This window comes from Primulina huaijiensis, chromosome 14, assembly GCF_012295235.1.
Source record: "Primulina huaijiensis isolate GDHJ02 chromosome 14, ASM1229523v2, whole genome shotgun sequence".
Lineage (NCBI taxonomy): Eukaryota > Viridiplantae > Streptophyta > Magnoliopsida > Lamiales > Gesneriaceae > Primulina > Primulina huaijiensis.
This window is the reverse complement of record NC_133319.1, coordinates 4,468,864-4,491,081: the sequence shown is the minus strand read 5'-3', so window position 1 is coordinate 4,491,081 and position 22,218 is coordinate 4,468,864. Positions and strand designations below refer to the sequence as shown.

The window sequence follows — 22,218 nt, the reverse complement described above, 5'->3', positions numbered from 1 at the left end:
ATGATTCCTATATGATGTTTTTGACATGTTAGACATCGTATAATCAAAACTAGATTGAGGAAAAGATACCATATGAAATTGTTATGAATTTTGGAGTCGATTTGATATCAGAATTGAATTGTTATCGATTATGAGGTGTTGGGATTGAGATCTGATTGATATGGTATTGCTGGGTATATTGAGATTATGACGTTGTGCTGTTGAAACAGAATTTGATTTACTTCTGATTATATCCAGTATTGATTGAGTGGTGTATTGATACTGTACCCTCGATACTGTTATTGCCAGATTGATATTGACAGGCTTTGAGTCAGAGACTTCGACATAGTCAGAGTAACAGAGTGAAAGGTATAAATTAATGTTGAGTTGGGATTGCACAACTCGAGTGAGGTTTGACTCGAGTTTCCCTAAATCACATACTTTATTTGATTGCATTGATATTTGCAATTGATGAGATTGATGGTTGTAGTCTATTGATTCATAGACAATGTATGTACTAGTCACCGGCTGATTCGTCTGGTCATCGGCTGATTTGCCTAATCACCGGCTGATTCGTCTGGTCAGTGGCTGATTCGCTTAGTCCTAGGCTGATTCGTCAATTCTGCGGCCGATTCGCCCAGACACTGGATATACGAATTATATCGATGTCGTTTAGGGTTGATTCATTCCTATCGATTGAGATTCGATATATTTGTCAATATCCAAAACCGGGATCCCTAGATTAGGAATGAGTCGAGTCTGAGATGACGCGTCGATTGAGTCGAGTCTGAGATGACTAGTTGATTTACAGTTTTATATCATTCATGTTTGTTGATTTGCTACATGTTAATGATAGTTGTTATATGCTTTGATATATGTTTTTATATGATTGCATGTCTACATTGTTTATACTGGGATGTATTTCTCACCGGAGTTATCCGGCTGTTGTCTTGTTTTGTATGTGTGCATGAAAACAGGTGGGGCAGGACCTGGAGCAGGAAGAGGATGAGAGATTCAGGATTAGCGTGGAGATCCGGACTTAGAGTAGAGTGGTTTAATACTTGATCTAGTAACTAAACTTTAGCTGAAATAAATAAATGGTGTACAGGATTTGTACCATTAGATGTATATGCGTATTAGAATTGATTACCTTACGTTTCCGCACTTGTATATCTTGTATATTAAAAAAAAATTTATGTCCCACATTACTTAGTTGTTATATTTGATCCTAATAACAATTAAGTGTTGAATTAGGTTCGGATCCCCACAACCTGTCATAATAAATTTGTCTTTATGTCCTAAAATTTTTTTGAATCGTATGATTTTCTCATGATTGAGTTTGTCGAGATAAGGAAAAGTTCAAAAATTTCAGTAGATCCTCAATCGACATTAAATCAAGTTTTAGCGGTGACTTCTCAAACCGAAAGCAATAGACCTACAGACAAGAACTGAGCTTTTGCTGATTTTACTTTTTTTACTGTGTTATCACTTATTATGTTTATATGTTGCAGCACATCACTAAAACTTAATATTTGTCCAACGTGATATTGATGTGACGATGATATGTGCATTACCACATCAACACTCCTGATGAAAAAGAACAAAAATTGCCAAAAATTCAAAGATACAAGACTGTGACTGAAATTAATCGACAACATAAATTATCATTATTTGTTATTTATATATGAATATCACATAGCAACCACTCCTACATAGTAATTTATGTGAATAAGAATCTTTGTTATTCGATATTCGCACTCAAGACCATATAATACTTGAAGGTTAAATTCATACACCACATGACACGATACAATACGACTTGTGGCGATTAATTAGTCTCTGCCCGGACTTGTATCCCCTTGATCGTCGTTACCACGCCGATTGAAATCAGGGATGGAGTAGTAATGGTGATTATCCCCATTCACATGACTTTTGCCACCTTCCTCTTCGTAGCCATAGTTCCCCATTTTCTTGTGGTTCTCAGCCAATAAGGCCACCCTTCTTGCTTTGGACAAGCTGTTCGTGCTCATCGTCGCGATGGTGATCAAAAGCAATACAATTGACAGCACAAGGATTCCCATCTTGCCCATTTTTACCAGTTTCCTGCCATGCATAAATAGAAAATTAGCTAGCGCGTGAAAAAATTAATGAACAATATGCAAATTGAGGGAGGAAATTGTGAATTTTTACGAAAAAGAACCAGTCGTGCTACTAAGTAATTGACAAAGGATAGGAAAAAAAAGGTTAAATAAAGCTTTTTGCGACATTAATAAACATAAAAAAATGTGAGGATTTCCTCATCTGGACTATACACATTACAAACTTGACCAAACAAGAAATAAAATTTCCTTAGCACTTGGGTGTTTTTGTTCATTTCTCTTCCTCCTCGACATCCACATAATGAAAAGTATAATGAAACTTTTAAAGATAGAATTAACTTACACAATCTAAGAAAGAAATCAGGCTCTCTTTCTATATATAGAAATATAGATTGGTCTGAGAATTAATGAAGGGATGAATTCATACATATAGTAGGTAGGATTTATCATAAAGAAATTGTTGATATATAGGGTCTATTTATATCCACTAAATGAGGCAAGATCAAGTGGGATGTGCAACAACAGCAGTTGCCACAATTATCAAAATTATGACTAATTCCAATATTCATTCATATGATGATTAATTCAAATAATTAAAGTTCAAAATTCAAAATAATCCGAGTGAAAATAAACTATGCAATCGAATAATAGAAATTAGTTAGCTCAAATTATATCATTTAAAATCGTTAAGTATCTAATAAAAAACAAAAACTTGTGTGAGACGGTCTCACGAGTCGTATTTTGTGAGACAGATATCTTATTTGGGTCATCCATAAAAAATATTACTTTTTATGCTAAGAGTATTACTTTTTATTGTGAATATCGGTATAGTTGATCCGTCTCATAGATAAAGATTCGTAAGACCGTCTCACAAGAGACATACTCCTAATAAAACTAATTACATGTAGTTATAATTTAATTCACAAACCATTCACAAAGACAATTATTTGGGAACTTTGTTTGTATTTCAAATTAAAGTAGGTCTTTTGTGAAACAGTCTCACAAATCTTTCTTCGTGATATGGTTTAAGATTACTCATATAATGTAGCATTTACTCATAAAATTGATTCGTGATAACATCCAGCTTTCATGTTCAAAATTATTTTCTGTTTCATAATTGAACGAATAAATAGTTCCTTCCAATAATCCTGGTGGATGAATTTTGTATAAAGTCAAAAGGCTACAGACCATGCTATTTTTTCCACCTGATGTCTCAGAAAGTATTGACCATAATTAGTATGATTCCCTCCACTAAATTTAATAGCCTTGTAACTTTTGAGAGCTGAATTCTGTTGAAATCTTAAATAAGAATTTTTTTTTAATATTTCTGAATTCTATGAATTTGAATTATTTTTTCATTTATATATTATTTTTGATGATTAAATATAATAAATTTTGATTTTTCGTGAAATAAAATATTTAAAAATTNCTAGTAATTTTCCTAGAATCTTATCTTTATTTTTGAATGATCACATTTATTATTGGCCAAACATTTGGAGTTCGTATTTGAAAAAGAATTCAAACAATATTAATAGCCGTTGGATTTAATACCTTTGTGGATGCTGAAATAAACCTTCCCTATCTAGATTACGATATCTATTTAATTAAATTATTCTATTCTTAAAATCGTTCAATTTATTACTATAAACTCATGCAAGTCAATTTTTTTTATTTCTAGTTGTAACACATATATTTATTTTTTTACGATTTTTTGGTAGTATATATAATTTTCTTTTTTTTTTTATGATGAAAGCCAATTTTGACATGGTAATAACCTATTAAAAACACGAACTTTTTAATCTGTTTAGTTTCTTTGATTAATGGGGCCTGATCAGATCAATGGTATGATTTAAATTCATTCATATATGGAGTTTTTATAATAATTTACATTTGAATATATAACATCGGTTCCAACTATTCTGGATTTTAAACGGAGATATTCTTATTGTAAATATTTACGAATAGATCTTTCTTCTTCTTTAATCGTCTAATCAGGTCTATGATCATAAAATATAATATTCTCCTAATTTAAATTAAAAAACTAGGAGAAATTTGACGTGGATATTGATCACGAGAATAAGACCGTGGTATGGAGAGTCTCGGCCGAGAAGCTTCCTAAGCAAGGTGTTGGTCAATACATGTTTCCGATTCTCCAATCACAAATTGGCCGTAACAAAGCTTTTGTTTTCACCAATCAAAATCCACCATATAGACAGCTTCGGGCTTCCGACCCTCATTGAATCGAGGTAGATCGAACTTGAATCCCTTGAGGCCGCACCGGGACAGTTCATTGCCTACTCCGCCGCCTTTCGGAGTGGGTAGATTTCTCTATCATATATGTGAATATAATTGAATATATAGTATATTTTCAACAATAGTAATAAAAAAAATCTTCTACGTTCTAACTATCATCCAGACATATATCAATTCAATTGATCTAATTTGATAATATTTTTTGAATTATATACAAGATAAATTATTTTGTCAGAAAATAACACCAAATATAAAGTTATTTCTCATAATATTTATTTAAGATACACCAAAAGTCGCGAGAATCTTTTTTATTCACATTGAACTTGAAACATCTTTAGACTTGATGTTCGAGCATCCTAGTTAGAAACCAGTCTGCAACTTTGAGCTTTTTATGTAGACCAGTCAGGTTCATACGACCAGACTTTAAGTATTGAAGATTAGGCTATCCAGCTTGATTTCATGATATTTAGCTTGAAACTTATTAACAGTTGGATCTTGAAACGACTCGATACTATTTGTTGTCACCGAAATTAAGACATTTTCCAACTAAAAATTTAGAATTTGGTTAAACAACAAACATATAGTCATGTAATTAATATAAAAAACAATGTTATACATTCGATTCAACATGTTGAAAGGAATGTAATTTTATGATAAATTATTGAGATGTAATAATTATCTATATATTTAAAAGATTGATCTAGGTACACGTTCAGTTTGAGTTAATATATGATTTAAAATATTATAATTAATGTTTATAACTTTCTGTAAAATAAAAAATTATGAAACCTATATTATTAATAAACTAGTACTTGCTATATAAATATTCCCGTGCATCCAAAGCAAGGGATATTTTATTTTTTAACCTTGATTAATTTTTTTTTTAAGAAAATGAAATCTTCAAGTATATTTGTCATTTTTTTTTAAAAAAATAATTGATTTAGATTATTTAACCAATTTCTCGAAAAATCAATTAATGATATCATCTTGATACTCTGATTTAGTTGACTTCCATCATCTGTTTTGATCTTAATATTAAAATGTGAAAGGATAAAATTTAATTTTTAAAATATTTTAGTCATATTTAAAGGGGAAAGAAAAATGGAAAAGATCGAATTTTTAAAAAATTTAACAGACTAATGAATTCCCCGAAAACCCTTTGAATTTTGTAGAAAAAGAAAAAAAGAAAAAGAAAAGCTCCAAGAATAATAAAATTTCTGAAAAGAGAGAAAGTAAACAAACCATGGGGCTCACTTTGAAACTAGGTCCACAAGGGAAACCAATTGGAATACGACGCGTGTCACCTAACTCTGCTCCATTAACTGCACCACCGTAGCCGATCAAGAAAAGGGACGATTCCTTAACATGAAATCCCACGTGGCAGCTGCTTTTTTACCTTAAAAATTTTCCAATCGGCATCTGCATCTGTGCTCGCTTCTCCCAATTCACGAAACAATTTACTAGGAGCGTTACATTTTCATTTCACCAAATAAATTCAGTATCACCCCCATTAATCCGCCATTGAAGTTGTATGTTTTGGCTTAGCCTTCAGCTGCGTAAAAGAGGGAAAATTATTCTCGTATATGCTTTTAATAAGCTGTGCTTTCTCTTTGAAATTCTTGCATCTCAGTGTCTTTAGTAAGATTAAAGCTCATATCTGGTTCCCAGAGCGAATCATCACTGCGATTTCGTGAAATCATATTCTGCAGATGGGATTTTAATTTGTTCTCCACTTCCGCGAGGTTCTCATTGATGCACCAGAGATTTCATTTTCTTGGCCATTTTCGTTTCAATGGTACGGTTAATTAATTCTAAATATCCCCTTTTCATTTTGAGGTGGGATTAGCCAATTTATTAATCAAACTGAAACAAAGAGCTTAGTCAGAAGATACCGCAGCATTTTCTGTTTCATCGAGCATTATATTATGGATATTGGAAATTTAATATTAAGCTAGCAGATTTGTTCAATTTACCCATATCCCTGGTTACTGTATTATCTCCATTCGTATAATGTTTTGCCATTTTGTTCGGCTTTAATTTTTCTTTAATCTTGGAACAAAAATCATCACATTAAGATTAAAGACTTGCGCTTTGAAGTATTTTTTTCCATGGAAAAAGATAGGAAGACAAATCGCCTTGAATTCTTTAATCGACCGACAACGGCTATTGAGAATAGTGGGACAAACATAATTAAAAGAAGGCATGTTTTTTCTCAAACATCGTCATCTAAAAAGATAAGGAAAAAAAATAAAGTTTTGATTTTTTGTGTTTCAGGGTTGCGCCAAGAACTGAGTCGCCCATGCCCGTGACCTCCCTAAAATGCCTTGTAAGCAAAGTCTTTCTAACCGTTGGTTTTGTATCTACAAACATTGGACCACTCATAAGTTTGAATTATTTGCTTTATTATATCATAGACTTGGGAAGAAGATTAATTTAATTAAATCCCACGATTAATGTACCAAGAATTTGGTTCTTCACTAAATCCATTGTATTTTTATTGGTTCAATATCTTGCGTTACAGTTAAGGTGTCTCTTTCTGATTTGGAAACTGTACCTCTCAGAGTTGTTGATGTGGCCGTATTTTTTATTTTTTTTATTGGATATTCTTTCTTGGCTTCTGGACTGAACTCCAACTAAATCCACAGGTCTTTTTATTGATTTTGCTGTGGGGTGATTTTATTTGGCATCCATTTATTGTTTACTTAGGTGTCTCTCCTAATATTTATGACCAGTCTAAGCTGTCATTTGATTTGGTTGTGCTGTTGCTTTCACTCGTTTTTCATGCTTGAAGCTTGAGGTAACCAGTTAGCAAGAATATTATCTCTTTTGCTTCAAATAGCTTTCAAGATTTCTTGTTGGATCATTACATTTGATCCCTAAAATTATGTGAGTAATGTTTCAGCACGTTCCTTCCGTGCTGCCTTATTCGTGTATAGTCCACTCTGGTACAGAATCTTCAATCCAAAAATGGAGTTGCCATAAATGTTATCAATTGTGGCTGTCAATATTTTTTGACTTGTGCTTCTCTCTTGATTGATTTACTATAAGAAATCTGTTTTGAAGTGAGACGCTTAGTAGTCATAGACCGAGTATTTAAGAATTATTTTGATAAGTTGTGCTGATAGATCATCAAAATCTTCACATTGGCTTGCATAATTGCTGTTATCCTGCTGGCTGTACCGTTTCTCATTGAACAAATTTACGCGACATTTTTCGTAACAGTTGCTCTACTTGTCATCTTATCAGGTATTAGTTAGAAAGCTCGACTGCCTACTCTAGAGTACAGGAAAGATTTTTCAATGGATTTCCAGCAATTATTCTTCCTAAGCTGCTGTTTAAAGCATATCAAATGATGTTAGTTTCCCTTTCCACCTTTTAAATCACAAGAAAATAATATTCTTTGAATTTTTTCATTGTTTTATTTTTTGAATTAGCACCTTCTCAAGATTTTGCTCTTATTCAAGTTGGCAGACGCTATCAGGTCAAAATCAAATGAGACTTCAAGCAGAGATTGCACTTCTTTTCGTCATTAACTTGATCTGGATACCGCATATTATATGTGGTTAGTAACATCATACTCAATTTTTTTAATCACATTCACAAGTGTTTGGTATCTGGAATCAGGAAACTAATCCCGAGCTTTTTCATATATTTCTTAAACAAATTCTTTTTTTTTGAGCTACCGAATTCTACATAGAATGTGTTAGTAATGATTTGAACTAACAAAACTCAATGTGATATAGCAGTGGTGGAACCAGAAATATGAATTAAGGAAGATAAACAGAGAACTAAAATTGTTTGATGACATAGGTGTGGGAAGAAATCCATTTATATATAAACAAACAATATGAAAAATACATAGGTCCATTGAAATTTTAGGAGGGAGAAACTCTTTTCCCACCATTGCACAGATGTTATTAGGTGCTCAGCGTTTCATTTTTTTCAGAAATTCCCATGAGAGGAGTCCATAACGAAGCTGCATTGTTGCAATATATGCCTTAATCCTACATAATAACTGTGTTCCTTGTACTATTTTTCAGATGGAGTATCGACAAAGTCTGAAATGAACAATTGGACATGCACGTGTTCTCTTTCACGTCAAGGAAACTTGAATTTTATCCCAGCAAACTGCTCCTCATTCTGTGATTGTAGTCCAGGTACCATTTCTTATTTCCTTATATGAATATAATTTTTCAAGAAAATATCATTGACATGATGTCAACCTGGTATACAGATGCAGGAGGGTCGAGTGAGAACAGGTGGACATGCCTTTGTGCTGCTTATGGATTGCCTAAACTGGCTGCTGCAGATAACAATGGCAGCTGTTTTGCAGCGTGCAATTGCAACTCTGGTAACTCGAGGCTTCAAAAACTATTATGAATCAAGATATTACAATTTAACTGGTTAACTGATCTTGCTTGATTCATGTCACAGAATGAGTGTTAACTTGAATCTGAATCACAAATATATCATTTTACTCTTTTCATTAACTATTTTTCTTGACAATTAGATTCATCTAGGGCGTCCTGATTGCTTGGCTCGTGCAATTCTTAAATAATTTGTGACTATTTGTTGAGATTAATGATCTTAACTTCCTCAAAGTTTGGACTTACTAACGAGAGCTTCCTCTGAAATCAAAATCACCACACCTCCAATAAAGTTCACAAAATTTACCATCTTGAGAGAAACCGAGCTGTTGTAAAAAGATCGGTCCAATAGGGCTATGTGCATCTACCTCTCGGTTTGGACTAACTAGCGAGCTAAATGTATATTATCATCTAAGAAGTTCGAAAGTTCGTTTGAACCATGGGCTTGAAATGATTTGGTCATTTGCATATGCTTATGTGCTCTCCGTCATCAATTTTTTTATAGGGACTTCAACCGAGTTACAGCCATCGAAGAAGCAAAATTCCAGAAAAATGGTGGCTATAATCCTTTTGCTCTGTGTAATCATCACTGCACTTGCATTAGTAGGTTCGGTGCTATGGCATTTCTATATAAAGGATAAAAATACCACTCAGTGGCCTTTATTCTCGTTAGATAGACCAAAAAGCTTCAGCAGTGCATCCAACTTGATAAGCCAAGATTCTTCTCCACTGTCGGTAACCAAAGGTTGTTAGATTCTTCTCTTGAACCTTTAACACATCAATTTCTTTGACAAAATCTATGCACTTATTTCTTTGGTTATCAAATGACAGTACTTGTGTGATTGAAAATGGTCAATTCTTGAAATCTTTGTTCTTACTGTGTGCTGACTTAAAGGATGCATTCCGAAGACATCAATACTTTTTAGAAGCAAAACAGGAGCACTACATGGATCGATAATGCAATTTCCATATTCGGAACTTGAAAGTGCAACTAACCGGTTCTCTGATGCTAATTTGATTGGACTTGGAGGAAGCAGTCATGTCTACCATGGTAATCTAAGAGATGGTAGAACTGTTGCAATCAAGAGAATGAAAATTCAAGGTGGCCCGGATGCAGAACATGTTTTCATGACTGAGGTAAGGCCTCAAACAAGCGAATATTATATTGCTTACTGATATGGACAGATCCAGGAAATCTGGGGAGGGGGGTAAAGTGAGTGCGGGGGCGATTTAATGCATTCTTGCGGAGAGGGATCAAGAGAGCCAAGGAGTGCTTTAATGCATCTGGGAGAGGGGAGCGAAACATGGAGTTTAAAAATATTACTCATGAAATATCAAACTTTTACATGTGGGGCAATAGACATCTTGTTAGATCCGCCGATGAAGTTATCATTTATGTAAATCTTAGTCATTAAACAAAAGAAAATGTCACAAACATTCCCTTTTCTGTGGAATCAGATAGAACTGATATCAAGACTTCATCATTGTCACGTGGTTCCTTTACTCGGTTATTGCTCAGAGCACCAAGGAAAACGGGCTGAGAGGCTTCTGGTATTTGAATATATTCCTAACGGTAATCTGAGGGAGTGTTTGGATGGTGATTCGGGGCAATTTCTTGGTTGGAGCACTCGAGTTGCAATAGCTCTTGGAGCTGCACGCGGCCTGGAATATCTACATGAAGCTGCCGCACCTAGAATTTTGCACAGAGATGTTAAATCCACAAACATACTCTTGGATGACAATTGGAGAGCCATGGTATAAAAAATCTCCTGAAGTGAATAAATTTTAGGGAATTTGTGAATAAATAGTTGGGACAAAATTATATGCATTCAAATTTATATCTTCGAATGCAGATTACTGATCTTGGCATGGCGAAACACCTACAAAAAGATGGTATCATCAGCTGCTCCAGCTCTCCGGCTAGAATGCAAGGCACCTTTGGTTACTTTGCACCGGAATATGCTATTGTCGGGAGAGCCTCGTTAAAATCTGACGTTTTTAGTTTTGGGGTCGTTCTTCTGGAGCTAATTACTGGTCGGAGGCCTATCCATAAGTCGTCCAACAGAGGGGAAGAAAGTTTGGTAATATGGGTATGTCAATCCGTGCTGCTTATAGTTTCTTAAGGAGGAATCTTTCATAAAACTATGATCAAAGCCACAGTGTGTGTTGACTCGATATGTTACATATATAACGAAGATTTTACCTTGTTATCTGGTTCATTTATCAATCCAGAAACAGTAATTTACGAGCTTGATTTTCTTATTAAATTGTCACAGGCAACGCCACATTTGCATGATCATAAGAGAGTGATTTCTGAGTTGCCTGATCCACGGCTGAATGGAACTTTTCAAGAAGAAGAGATGCAGGTAATGGCCTATTTAGCAAAAGAGTGTCTATTATTGGATCCTGATTCTCGTCCCAGCATGAGTGAGGTTGTCCAAATTTTATCAACTATTGCACCAGAGAAATCTAAACGGAAAAACTTTCCCGTTCACGTCTTCCAGGTAATTTTTTAAGCAAATCACTCTTTTAAAGTACATTAGTAACCTAAAAGGATATGCTCTTCAGACATTTGGCCTGTTCGTGTCTTTTTTCAGGCGAGGTCGGGTTCTGGAAATCCAGAGATTTATGGAGACGAGCTTTTTGACACCTTGGAAGCTGAGGAAATCAAGCGAATTACATCTGAAACGCCCGCTCGAATCTCACTGCCATCGAATCCTGGCATTGATTTTTATTGTTTAAATAATGAGAATGAGACAGAGCATTTATCCACTGATATTGATAAGCTGATACTTTCGACTCCAAAATCAAGAAGTTGGCGGTTACAAGACGACGAAGTGGTGGATTTAACCGAACCCCGGTTGGAATCCTTTTGTTTGCCAAGTGCCGATTCTCATATAATCAAGATGTCATGAGTCTGAACTGACCAAGGCGCAAATAGATTGCAGAATAAGGAATCCAAGATGAGTCGTTTAATGTTTGATCGGGTATGATCTTTGGAGTTTACTGAAAGACGAGACAGCACTTGGTGATACTGCTTGTCGTTCTGTGTTTTTTTATTACTGTTTAAATGGGGATTGGTTGAAATTTGTGCCTAGCTTCAGTTTATTTATTCAAAATTCAAAAAAGACACTTGGTTCTCGACTATGTATTTTGTTGTATAGATGAACAAACAGAGATGTCATACAAAGGTTCTATAGAGCCTTCATTTGTTCCTTTTATTACTTGGTTTCAGTTCAAATGTACATTTCTAAACTTTCTTGTTCTTTCACCAGTTCATCACGTTCAATTTCAAAGCAGGTGCAATATTTCAGTACTGGCGTGATTTCTGCAACAAGTTTAGATAATAATGTCGACTCGTGCTATTGGCTTATTTGTACTCGGATGTAAATGGAGCTCGCTGGATTCAACTACCTATAATTTTTTTCTAAAGACTGAAGTTGGAAATTTTTAATTTCTTTTTTAGAAAAAGTTATTTTGCATTTCAAATGAAGTATTTGAAGTACATAAGATATAGTTTGGTACATGGGACAAGAGAAGGATTGATAAATTATCATTATCCCACGTTTGGTACCTTTTTAGACAAGGATAATGTATCCCTTTTATGACATGTGATAATTTTAATTTAATGATAAAAAACACAACAAATGACTTAATTGCCCTCGATATATAAAAATCTTAAACACTATCGTTCTCTCATTAAATTAAAATTGTCACATGTCAAATGAAAAACACAACAAATGACTTAATTGCCATCGATATCAGTGTTTTTATAACTGGACCGTTAATCGAACCGGTCAAGCCTTAAAAAATGGTTCAACGTTGGATCAATAAAATTAATATTTTAGTTATTTTATATAATAAATAAAATAGTAAAATATTGATTATTTATGTTTTTATAGTTTTTACTTAAAAATTAAGATGAAAATTACAACAAATATCCAAATAAACATCACTTTTCAAATTCAAAAATCCAAATTATACCTAACATGTAACCAAATAGTGATGACCAAGTTTAAGTGCCCAAGAAAACATCAAGTTTAATTATACAAAAAAGTAGCAAACATCAAGTTTCTTATACAAAAAGTATCAAACATCCAGTTTCAACTTTCAAGTTGCATCCTTTGATACCCACACCGCATCCAATTCTTGAAGTGTTCTTTCGTAGTCATTATCATCTTTATCCCCACCATCCAAAAGTTCTTCCAAGTCCAAAGAAGGTGTTTCTTGCATTTCACCAACACCTTTATCTAAATATTTTTTAAAAAATTAAAATAATACATGTTTAGCAAACAGAAAGCAAAAATTTGTTAAAATTTTTTTTCCGATTTTTCCGGTTTAACCGGGTTTTAACCGGTTTTTTCCGGTTAAACCTGTTTTCCGGGTTTTTACTTATCTCCGGACCGGTCTGGAGGCCGGTTCGCGGTTGAACCGGTCCGACCGGCCGGTCCGGTCCTGTTTGGAGAACATTGCTCGATATATAAAATCTTAAACATTATCGTTCTCTCATTTTACCGCCTCATCAAATAAATATTTTTATTATTTTTATATTATATAATATGATATTTATATAAATGAATTCGAGATAATTATATAAATGATTTTTATAAATCTCAATAAAAGTATTAGTATCTCTCGATTAACCTTAAAAATTGATATTTGACTTGACTCGCAAAATCAAGGGCTCAATTATCATATTATATAATATATAAAATTAGGTAAAAATAAATAAATCATGCAAGCACTGTCGGCGCATGAACAAATAAGAAATATAAACTCAAGCAACAACTTTGAAATTATAAAATTTATTATGATAAGGTTAATTTTGTCATTACAATCTAATATATAAATTTAATCACTCTTATTAAAATCATACCAAACATTAAATACAATATCATATATCTTATATATCATTAACTTATCCTTATATTATATATCACACATTTATCCTATCATGTGTACCAAACTATGCCTAAATATATGTTTGACCATTGAACATATTTTGGCTCTTTCAATAAAGTATTTTTATATAGTTATTGTATTAGTTCTTATACCTATTTTAGTTACTATGTTTATCTAATGTGTATAAAAAGATAGTGATTGCGATTATGATTTTTCATGTCATTAAAAAATGATACTTCTCAAATCTAAATCCATAAAAAAAAAACTTTATTAAATTTCTAAACTAATTTTTTTAGTGTTATTTATTTATTTTTCTAGAATAGTCTTATATCTAGTAATGTTACAAATNATATTTATGTGAATATCGATTAGATGTCAATCATATATTGAATGAAGATGAAACATAGAAAAATTACATATTCAATAAGAGAATGAAACTTCATCATATATAAACACACATTATAAATATACTAACATATCAAAATTTCTACGGGAAATTGACCTTCAGTCTCCAGCCGTCGATTTTTTTGTGTTCAGTCCCTGGGTACTTTTTTAGTACCACATTTTCCACATGAAGTGTACCACATTTTGTATGACATAGTACCACAATTTTGTGTGTAGGGAGTGAACCCAAAAAAATATTTTGATTGAAGATTTTTCACCAACTTCTCCAAATTTTTAACTATTGTATATAATATTTCATTCATTATTTATTTTAACTTTATCATCTTCATTCAAAGGTAAAAGTTAAAACCACGTTTGGTTGTTCAATGCCTCCATCAATCAAGTAAAACGAAATATAATTTTATATATTTGAAATGGAACACATGTAAGCAGCTCTCTTATTTGCGACATTAGATTGTCGGAACGTTCATACCGACCTCAAGAACACAAAGATCTCCCCGCTTTCTGCCCAGCAGTCGGCGCCCCCATATTTGTAATTCTTTCACACCCTAATTTAGTCCACTATGAAGTTTGTTAATTTCAAATATCATTTTTCTTCTTGAAGATATGTATGATCGAAAAAAATTTTGTTTTTATTTGGTCTCCGTTCTTAGGGTCGATCTCTCTGAAATGGTACAGGATTATGAAATGCATTTTCCCTGAGGTGAATTTAATGTCGAAGTTGCCAGTTTATCAAATGTTAGCATAGGCTCAATCCCCATGCGTCAATGTATCGTTTTTGTTTCCTTATTGGGTTTAAGATACCGTATCTTGATGAATGTGGCCCTCTAATTTCTGATGAATCGACTATAAGCTAGTTTGATTTGTTTTGGGTGGGAAACAGTATTATGTAATTAGTTTGTGGTAATGCAGCTGGGAACTGTTGTCACGTGCTTTGGAGACGTCCTCGCAGATCAATATAATTTGGGAAAATGGCGTGATGGAAGCTTAAATAAACTTGATTTCTGCGTTATTCTAATTGCCATTAAGTTCATTTTACCTTCATGGTGACATCTACTAAATGAATTTAAAATGGGGAATGAGAATTATGAATTGGTTACTGAAATTTACACAGCTTTCTTAATTGCTTAGATTCTTTGATGAAGTTCATCTAACAGAGTCGTTGCATGGATGAGAATGTGAGGTTTAACTGTTTTACGAATCTTTGTGTTATTTTTTAATGGCTTGTAAATGCATTTTATAGGATTAGCAGTTTGTGGGCTACAAATCAGATTTGTGAAAGTGACAGATGCGCTATATTCTTTTAGAGTTGCTTGCAAAATTGGTTGTGACGGTGTGAGTGACATTTGAGTTGCTCAATTGTTTTAAATCATAATGGGAACCTCACATCGCAGGTTTGTAAAGTTGCATCAATCTGTTTACAAAGAAACATGAAATCTTGGACCTGGGCCAATGGAGTGCTTACATTTTCTTTTTTGCTCTCCTTTTAATTGTCTATGAGCAGTGGGGTTTTTAAAAAGCCAAGTGGTAGTGCACGACTTGTGATAACAACCATTTTGGGAACGATGTTTGGATATTTCATAGGTGTTTCATTTCCATCTGTTTCTTTATCAAAGGTATGATCCTGATCATTTCATAACGTCTTCTAAAGAGAAAGTTATCACTATTTATTTAATTCTTCGACAGATTAATCTCCCATCAAGTGTAAGATCATCTATTGATGTGGCCTATATTGACGATCACCAGAATTCTGCTAGCCATAGTTTGCCAGAAAATGTTGGTTCAGGTGGTACTCCTTCAACACCTAAGGTAAATCTTTTCTTCAAAATTTTGCATCTCTTCAAAATGCAGAGGTTTTACTTTTTTTTTCTATGAGCATTCCTTTTAAGTTGTTAATTTATAAATATAGGTCCATGGGTGTTATCATTGGTTGAGTTCATGAGTCTTTTTTTTATGAAGATACTAGGTTAAACATCCTCTCATGTTAAATATTCATTCATTAACATCGACATATAGAATTTTAGATTTTCCAATCTATTGGATAGTGAACATTATTCTATTTCTTTCTTAATAACAAATTTGCCTACTGTATACTTGTCCTGATTTGGGAAGCTTAGTTTGCTTTTCTTTTCTTACTCGATCCTGTTTTCCCTGATTAGCATGTGTATAATCGTGCATTATCTGCAGTTTTGCTATGGGTACAAAACCAGCATTAGATATAAGTTCTGTATACTTGTAATTTTTAATGTTGTTTGATCTTTCAGATCTTTGTACCTACAAATCCTCGCGGTGCAGAATCTTTAGCCCCTGGAATTGTTGTCTCAGAATCAGATTTTTATCTGCGAAGACTTTGGGGTGAACCCAGTGAGGTAAGTTTTGAAAAGTGTGGAAATGGTTATAACTCTGGTCTACCTATGTTTATATCTATATATTTTCTTTTTTGTTGCTGATGGAAGTTCATAAACTAATATCTCAATTAGGGATCAAATTCATCATTGCTCTTTTCCATGTTTTTTATTGTTTAATGTTCTTAGCATTGCTATCATTATTTTTATAAAAACCATTTGTTATTTATTCTTACTAATTTACGTCGATCGCATTTAGGTTTTTTCAAGTTAGTTACTGAGATACATTATCGTTTATTATTTCATGATTCTAGTATGGGTTACTATTGGGAGGTTAGAAATTAAATTTTTCACTCTTTTTATCTTCTTCAGTTTGATGAATTGTCTGCTTCCATGTTTCTGTTAGGTTTTATCATTTGTAACTGTAGGCATCTTTGATAAGTTAGGTAGCACAAAATGCTTTACTTATATTTTCATTAGATTTTGTGGAATTGGAGCATGCTTATGACTGCAATCTGGAACTTTCAGGATCTGAAAATGAAGCCAAAATACCTAGTAATATTTACTGTTGGTTTGGATCAAAAGAACAATGTTGATGCAGCCGTGAAGAAGGTTTAAGACAGTATATAATTTTACAACCGATAACAGATTAACTTTTCTAGAATTCCATTGCCCTGGATTGATTTGGGTCTATTTTTTTAGTTTACTGAGGATTTTCAGATTATGCTTTTTCACTATGATGGCCATACAAGTGAATGGGATCAATTTGAGTGGTCACAACGTGCCGTACATGTCAGTGTTAGAAAACAAACAAAATGGTAATATTCCTCAGATCTTTGTTTTTCTTTATTGTTCTATGTGGGTGTCTTACCTTGTTTACTGGAGCCAAGGAGGTCCAATGGGAACGGATTGCAAGTTTTTAATGTTAGTTGAGTTGTTCACATTTGAAGGAGTAAAATTTAATTGATGTACTTTATAACACAATAAATCAATATAAACAATTATTTGTTGGTTTAAATACATCTATTTCTGCTGAGATTTGCCTATGTTTGACATGATTGTACCAGCTTCTGGATGTTATACTATCCCTTTCTATCATGGACATTTCAATGCAAGCAGTCCTCAGTGAGGAGGAGCTCCTATGAGCATATCCCCTGTCGCCAGAAAAAAAATGAGGCATCTAAAATTCATTTTTACCATCCTTGTGTTGTGGGTGTGGTTTTTGAAAATGGTGAACCGAACTGCCCTTATTGTTTTATTCAGCACTTGAGTCATGAAGTCCATGTTTAACTGCACTTGGCATAACTGTGATGAACAATGACCATATGGAGTTAAATTGTGGTGCACACGCCTCTTGTACTTCCATCTTTTTTTCTCAAATGAACTATATTAGTCGGAACTGGTGCCCTTTAGACAGGCAATGAAAACCATACATTGGCAACCATAAATGCCTCTCAACGTATGAGATCTAAGAACCCGTCGAACGTCGATACTTTGTTTGGGCAAATCCTTCAATCTTTAATTATTGAGTTTGGAAAATAGAAAAATCCCTAACCGACCAGCAAAACGTTATAGTTTTTGTCCTTAAAATCTATCATCCAACATCCCCAGGGGATGATTTTGGGAAAAGTACCATCATTGATGGCTGAAGTTCCCTTAGCAGAGATGTTTAGTGCATGACATATACCCCAGTAGAGGTTTTTTAGTTGACAAACTGAAAAACAATTTTTTCTTTTTGAATTTGATAGCTAAAGGACCAAAACAACACTACTGTGATGCGCTAAAGCTCAATGTCAATAGGGCAAGTCAGAAAAAGAAAACTAACACTTATCGGTTCCTGTCGAAAATATAATGTCAACTCGGAAATGTTACTCTTTTCATCGGTTGTTGACTTCTCTTTATTGTCTGGTTCATAGGTGGTATGCAAAAAGATTTCTGCATCCGGATATTGTAGCTGCTTATGATTATATTTTCATTTGGGATGAAGATCTTGGAGTTGAACACTTTAATGCTGATAAGTAAATATGGTCTTTTTAGTCTTCATACTTTTCCATTGTGTTAAATTGATGTATAATGTTTATTTATCCCCAACTGTTTTGGGGCCTTCTCTTCACAATAGGTATATTCAATTGGTTAAAAAACACGGTTTAGAGATTTCTCAACCTGGTCTTGAACCCAACAATGGACTGACATGGCAAATGACCAAGAGACGAGGTGACCGAGAAGTTCACAAGTAGGTTTATTGAGTAAATACATAAGTACACTACGGTTTCTTCCAAATCTGTATCATTTGTAACCAACAGGTGTATGTATGTTCATAAACAGAGATACAGAGGAGAAACCAGGATGGTGTAGTGATCCACATTTGCCTCCATGTGCAGCGTAAAAACTCTCTTTCTGCTATTGATCACACACACACACACACACACACAGATATATATATATATATATCTGAACTTGATATTGTCGGGAAATAAAATACTTGGTGACATATTGGCAGCTGGGGGTAACTGGATGGTGAAGGTAGTGCAAAGAAATTGCTTCTACTATCGATTGCGTTGGCACAGATGGGGAGGAATGGGAAGGATCTAATGGAACTAAAATCTCTTATTGGAAATTTGAACATAACTGTCAAATTTTTTACCTTTTCAGTACATCACCAAGGTTCATGGATAAATTGTTTCTCTAGAATGATTTAAGTAACACACAACTGGAAGACCACTAATTGGAAATGTGACCTTTAATTGATGATTAAATGTATCCAAATTAATATATGGCTTAGTTTTGTGTAATAATAGGTAACGGTGAGCTGGAAAGAAAGAATACTGATTATCTCAAGTATGGCTCATGGTCTACATAAAATATGACCTTATGTTAGAGTTATATGTGGAAAAAAATATTTGAATTTTAAATCTGCTAGAATTTTCTGGAGTCTTTCTCAATCAATGTTGATATCCATCAATCTCAAATCTAATGTCTCACCCGTAAAGTGTACAATGATAATGTATGTTATTATTTCTGTTTTTTGTTCAGTTTTGTGGAAATCATGGCTCCGGTGTTTTCTCGTGAAGCTTGGAGATGTGTTTGGCATATGATTCAGGTACTTCTCTATTTTTGGGATACACGACTCAGCATCACCTCTTTCTGTTTTTTGTATCCATTTATTATATTCATTCATATAGCTTGCCAGCACTTGGTTGCTGTTCCAGGGCTCTGTTTCAACCATGTTGTTGATCAGTGCCTCTTTAATTCATATGCTTGCAGAATGACTTGGTGCATGGTTGGGGATTGGATTTTGCTTTAAGGAGATGTGTTGACGTTAGTCTCTCTGTCTTTTTCTCTCTCTTTTGTGTGTGTATGTGTGCGCGCGTGCCCGTTTGCAAGTAAGGGGTTCCCCCGAAGGGAAAAAGGAAGAAAGCCTTTGAGAGAAGTTCTCTTGTTTCAATTATTCAAACTATCTTGTGTAATAACCTCAAGTTCTTGGAGAACCTTGCGATCCTTTCACAAAATTGTCTAATTGCTTTTTGTTTTCCCCTGTAGCCTGCACATGAAAAAATTGGTGTTGTTGATTCACAGTGGATTGTGCATCAAGTTATTCCATCACTTGGAAGTCAGGTTAGTTATTAGTAACTCGTCAATAATCATGTTAGTCATGCTACAGATTCCTATGTTCTGGAGCCGGTTACATTAACTACAGATAAGTTTACCGACGACATACTTAGAGTATAGAAAATGTGATTATTTGCAGTCAATACCATAGATTAGACTTGCATGGTTTGAATAAACAGATAAAAAAATGATTAACCAAGGCCTTAATGTTGTTGAAGTTTGTTTTTTCTGATTCTTAAATTCACCTTTTTAAGCAGCCGACCCTTTTAAATCCATTCACTTCTGTGTTTGTTGATAACAGGGGTTAACTAGCGTTACATTTGGTAAATAATTGCCTGGTTTCTGTTTGTTTTAATGCTCTTTCTGGTTTTTTTGTGTTATTGTCTTTGCACACAATTTCGATAATTTTGCAACTTCTTTTTAAATTCCCAGGGAGAATCTGAGAATGGTAAAGCACCGTGGCAAGGGGTATGTATATCCAGAACTGTGATGTATGTTTGTCTAAATTATATTGTATTCTTGTTTGCCCTCGACTTGAATAACTTGGTTGGCGTATATTTTAGGACATATTCTCTATATATGTTGATTAATCTGCGCTGTTATTTTTATTCTGACAGCTAGTGAAAAGAAAGAACCCTTAATCTTTGTGAGTTAAAAACTTTTTTCTAAGAAGGATTTGGTCCATGAACTACTATATTTTCAGACATAAAGCATCTTGAATTTCGATCTGAGAGTGTGATTTAAGGGAAAAAACAAAACACAAAACTAGCCCAACCATTGCAGTGGCGGACTGAAGAGGGAACTAGTAAAGGAATTATAGTAAAAAACAAGTCAAAATCTTGTTTATAAGTTTTGAAACGCATGTTTCGCTTTCGAAACTTGTTGAATCGCCCATCTTACCTTATCCTGCCCAACCCTTCACAAATTCTATATGTCCCTAAATTCCTTGGGATCATAAAAAAATGGTGTTTTGCTTATTGATAAAAAAACTACTTAGCTTGTGTGTGTGTGTGTGTGTGTGTGTCCAATAGGTACGAGAGAGATGCAAAAAGGAATGGGCTCTGTTCCAAGACCGACTTGCGAATGCGGACAAGGCATATTTTGCTCAGATTGGAAACAATTGAAGCATGGAGGCATATCAATCTTCTTTGTACATTTCTTCTTCTTCTATTTCCTTATTTCTAGTTTTGAGTGTCATTTCAAATGTAGGATAAGAACCCAGTTTTTTTTCTTCTTTTTCCTTTTTATACTCAGTTCTGTGCAAAAATGAGTGTAGTCTCATTAATTTTCGTGTAAACTGTTTAGTAGTACTAAATAGGTTTCTTGACCTTAGGGAGTGATGATACTTTGTCAATTTTTTTTGATCTTTCTTTGTCACTTGCACTATCTCACCACGACAGGACGAGTAGGAATTCACATTAGTTGAAACTTTTGGTCTTATATGAAAATCTTTGGACCCATCTCATTTATATTAGAGAAAATTGAATTTGTGGTCCTATGTATTTTGATTTGGTCCTTCATTTTTTCGAATTTCATTGTTGTAATTTTAGTCAATTATAATTCAGAAGAAAAATATAGTAGATTGAAACTGAAATTTGATTGCACAAAAAATCAAATCGTAAAAATAAAAAGCGTACGTCCAAAAATATAATTTTCTAGATAACTATGATGCTAAAAAAATTATGCTATTTTTCTTCACATTCTGCCTTCGTGCAACCTGTCTTTATTATGTCTATCGAATTGAGTATTCTTTTAATTGGTTGCTGTGTCTATCGAATTGAGTATCAAAACTGAACAATCTCAAATTATTTTTTTCCTAATCTAAATGTTAAACCCCAAATAAAAGTTGAATAAATATATTAAATTCGTTTTAGGCAATAATCAAAAAAATCATACCAAAAGCACCTTAATGTTCATATAACGATTTATGAACTCCTATTTGGCGAGGGTAAATTTTTAGAATTGTAATTGTTAGTTATTTCCCATCGTTTGGATAAAATCTACGAGAGTTGTATGTATGAACTTAAACAATCATATTCTCTTGTACTAGCTTTTGGGGTTGAGTTAGGACCAAATATCAATCTTAACACGATATCAGAGCCAATGTTCCACTGTTATGTGATGAATTGCCCATAATTGGGAAACTTGTAAATTTCACGCTCCAAATTTCTGAACGTGAGGGGGTGTGTTAGTTGTCTCACATCAGTTGGATAAAATGCATAAGAATTGTATATATGGATTTGGACAACAATATCACAT

General features: G+C 33.6%; 2 protein-coding genes and 1 long non-coding RNA gene across 11 annotated transcripts; 2 read left to right on the top strand and 1 right to left on the bottom strand.

The window, feature by feature from the left end:
* Window positions 1-1,393: 1,393 nt before the first annotated feature.
* LOC140958099 (uncharacterized) lies at window positions 1,394-2,513 on the bottom strand. The gene is made up of 3 exons (XR_012171720.1): window positions 2,422-2,513; window positions 1,692-2,082; window positions 1,394-1,427 (listed from the first exon to the last, which is right to left on the bottom strand). It is a non-coding gene; the product is annotated as an uncharacterized lncRNA (long non-coding RNA).
* Window positions 2,514-5,715: 3,202 nt separating this feature from the next.
* On the top strand, window positions 5,716-11,957 carry LOC140957520 (receptor-like serine/threonine-protein kinase NCRK). 6 transcript variants are annotated; one of them, XM_073414825.1, is made up of 12 exons: window positions 5,716-6,126; window positions 6,606-6,657; window positions 7,578-7,685; window positions 7,796-7,893; window positions 8,372-8,488; window positions 8,566-8,682; window positions 9,204-9,443; window positions 9,594-9,835; window positions 10,157-10,453; window positions 10,552-10,788; window positions 10,975-11,202; window positions 11,296-11,957. In XM_073414825.1, exons 3-12 carry the CDS (start codon window positions 7,681-7,683, stop codon window positions 11,611-11,613), a joined length of 1,899 nt encoding a protein of 632 aa, XP_073270926.1. In that variant the 5' UTR covers window positions 5,716-6,126; window positions 6,606-6,657; window positions 7,578-7,680; the 3' UTR covers window positions 11,614-11,957. The 6 variants fall into 6 exon arrangements, with proteins under 6 accessions (XP_073270926.1, XP_073270924.1, XP_073270928.1 ...); XM_073414823.1 differs by having other exon boundaries at window positions 7,766-7,893; XM_073414827.1 differs by having other exon boundaries at window positions 5,717-6,126; window positions 7,803-7,893.
* A 2,416-nt stretch (window positions 11,958-14,373) lies between these two features.
* On the top strand, window positions 14,374-21,313 carry LOC140957456 (uncharacterized). 4 transcript variants are annotated; one of them, XM_073414730.1, is made up of 16 exons: window positions 14,425-14,537; window positions 15,120-15,183; window positions 15,249-15,399; window positions 15,510-15,621; window positions 15,692-15,814; window positions 16,270-16,374; window positions 16,879-16,962; window positions 17,053-17,168; window positions 18,267-18,368; window positions 18,470-18,583; window positions 18,676-18,732; window positions 19,384-19,450; window positions 19,615-19,668; window positions 19,891-19,965; window positions 20,392-20,427; window positions 20,991-21,313. In XM_073414730.1, exons 3-16 carry the CDS (start codon window positions 15,380-15,382, stop codon window positions 21,081-21,083), a joined length of 1,158 nt encoding a protein of 385 aa, XP_073270831.1. In that variant the 5' UTR covers window positions 14,425-14,537; window positions 15,120-15,183; window positions 15,249-15,379; the 3' UTR covers window positions 21,084-21,313. The 4 variants fall into 4 exon arrangements, with proteins under 4 accessions (XP_073270830.1, XP_073270831.1, XP_073270833.1 ...); XM_073414729.1 differs by lacking the exon at window positions 15,120-15,183 and having other exon boundaries at window positions 14,374-14,537; XM_073414731.1 differs by lacking the exons at window positions 14,425-14,537; window positions 15,120-15,183 and adding an exon at window positions 14,686-14,708.
* The last annotated feature ends 905 nt before the right edge of the window (window positions 21,314-22,218 follow it).

Excerpts from the sequence above, each read along its gene's own strand:
- LOC140957520 (XM_073414823.1), top strand. Across the intron at positions 7,894-8,371 it reads GATACCGCATATTATATGTG|ATGGAGTATCGACAAAGTCT; the intron begins GTTAGTAACATC and ends ACTATTTTTCAG. Across the intron at positions 9,444-9,593 it reads TCCACTGTCGGTAACCAAAG|GATGCATTCCGAAGACATCA; the intron begins GTTGTTAGATTC and ends GCTGACTTAAAG.
- LOC140957456 (XM_073414729.1), top strand. The coding sequence starts at position 15,380 with ATGGGAACCTCACATCGCAG. Across the intron at positions 17,169-18,266 it reads GTTAGAAAACAAACAAAATG|GTGGTATGCAAAAAGATTTC; the intron begins GTAATATTCCTC and ends TCTGGTTCATAG. Across the intron at positions 18,369-18,469 it reads GAACACTTTAATGCTGATAA|GTATATTCAATTGGTTAAAA; the intron begins GTAAATATGGTC and ends TCTTCACAATAG.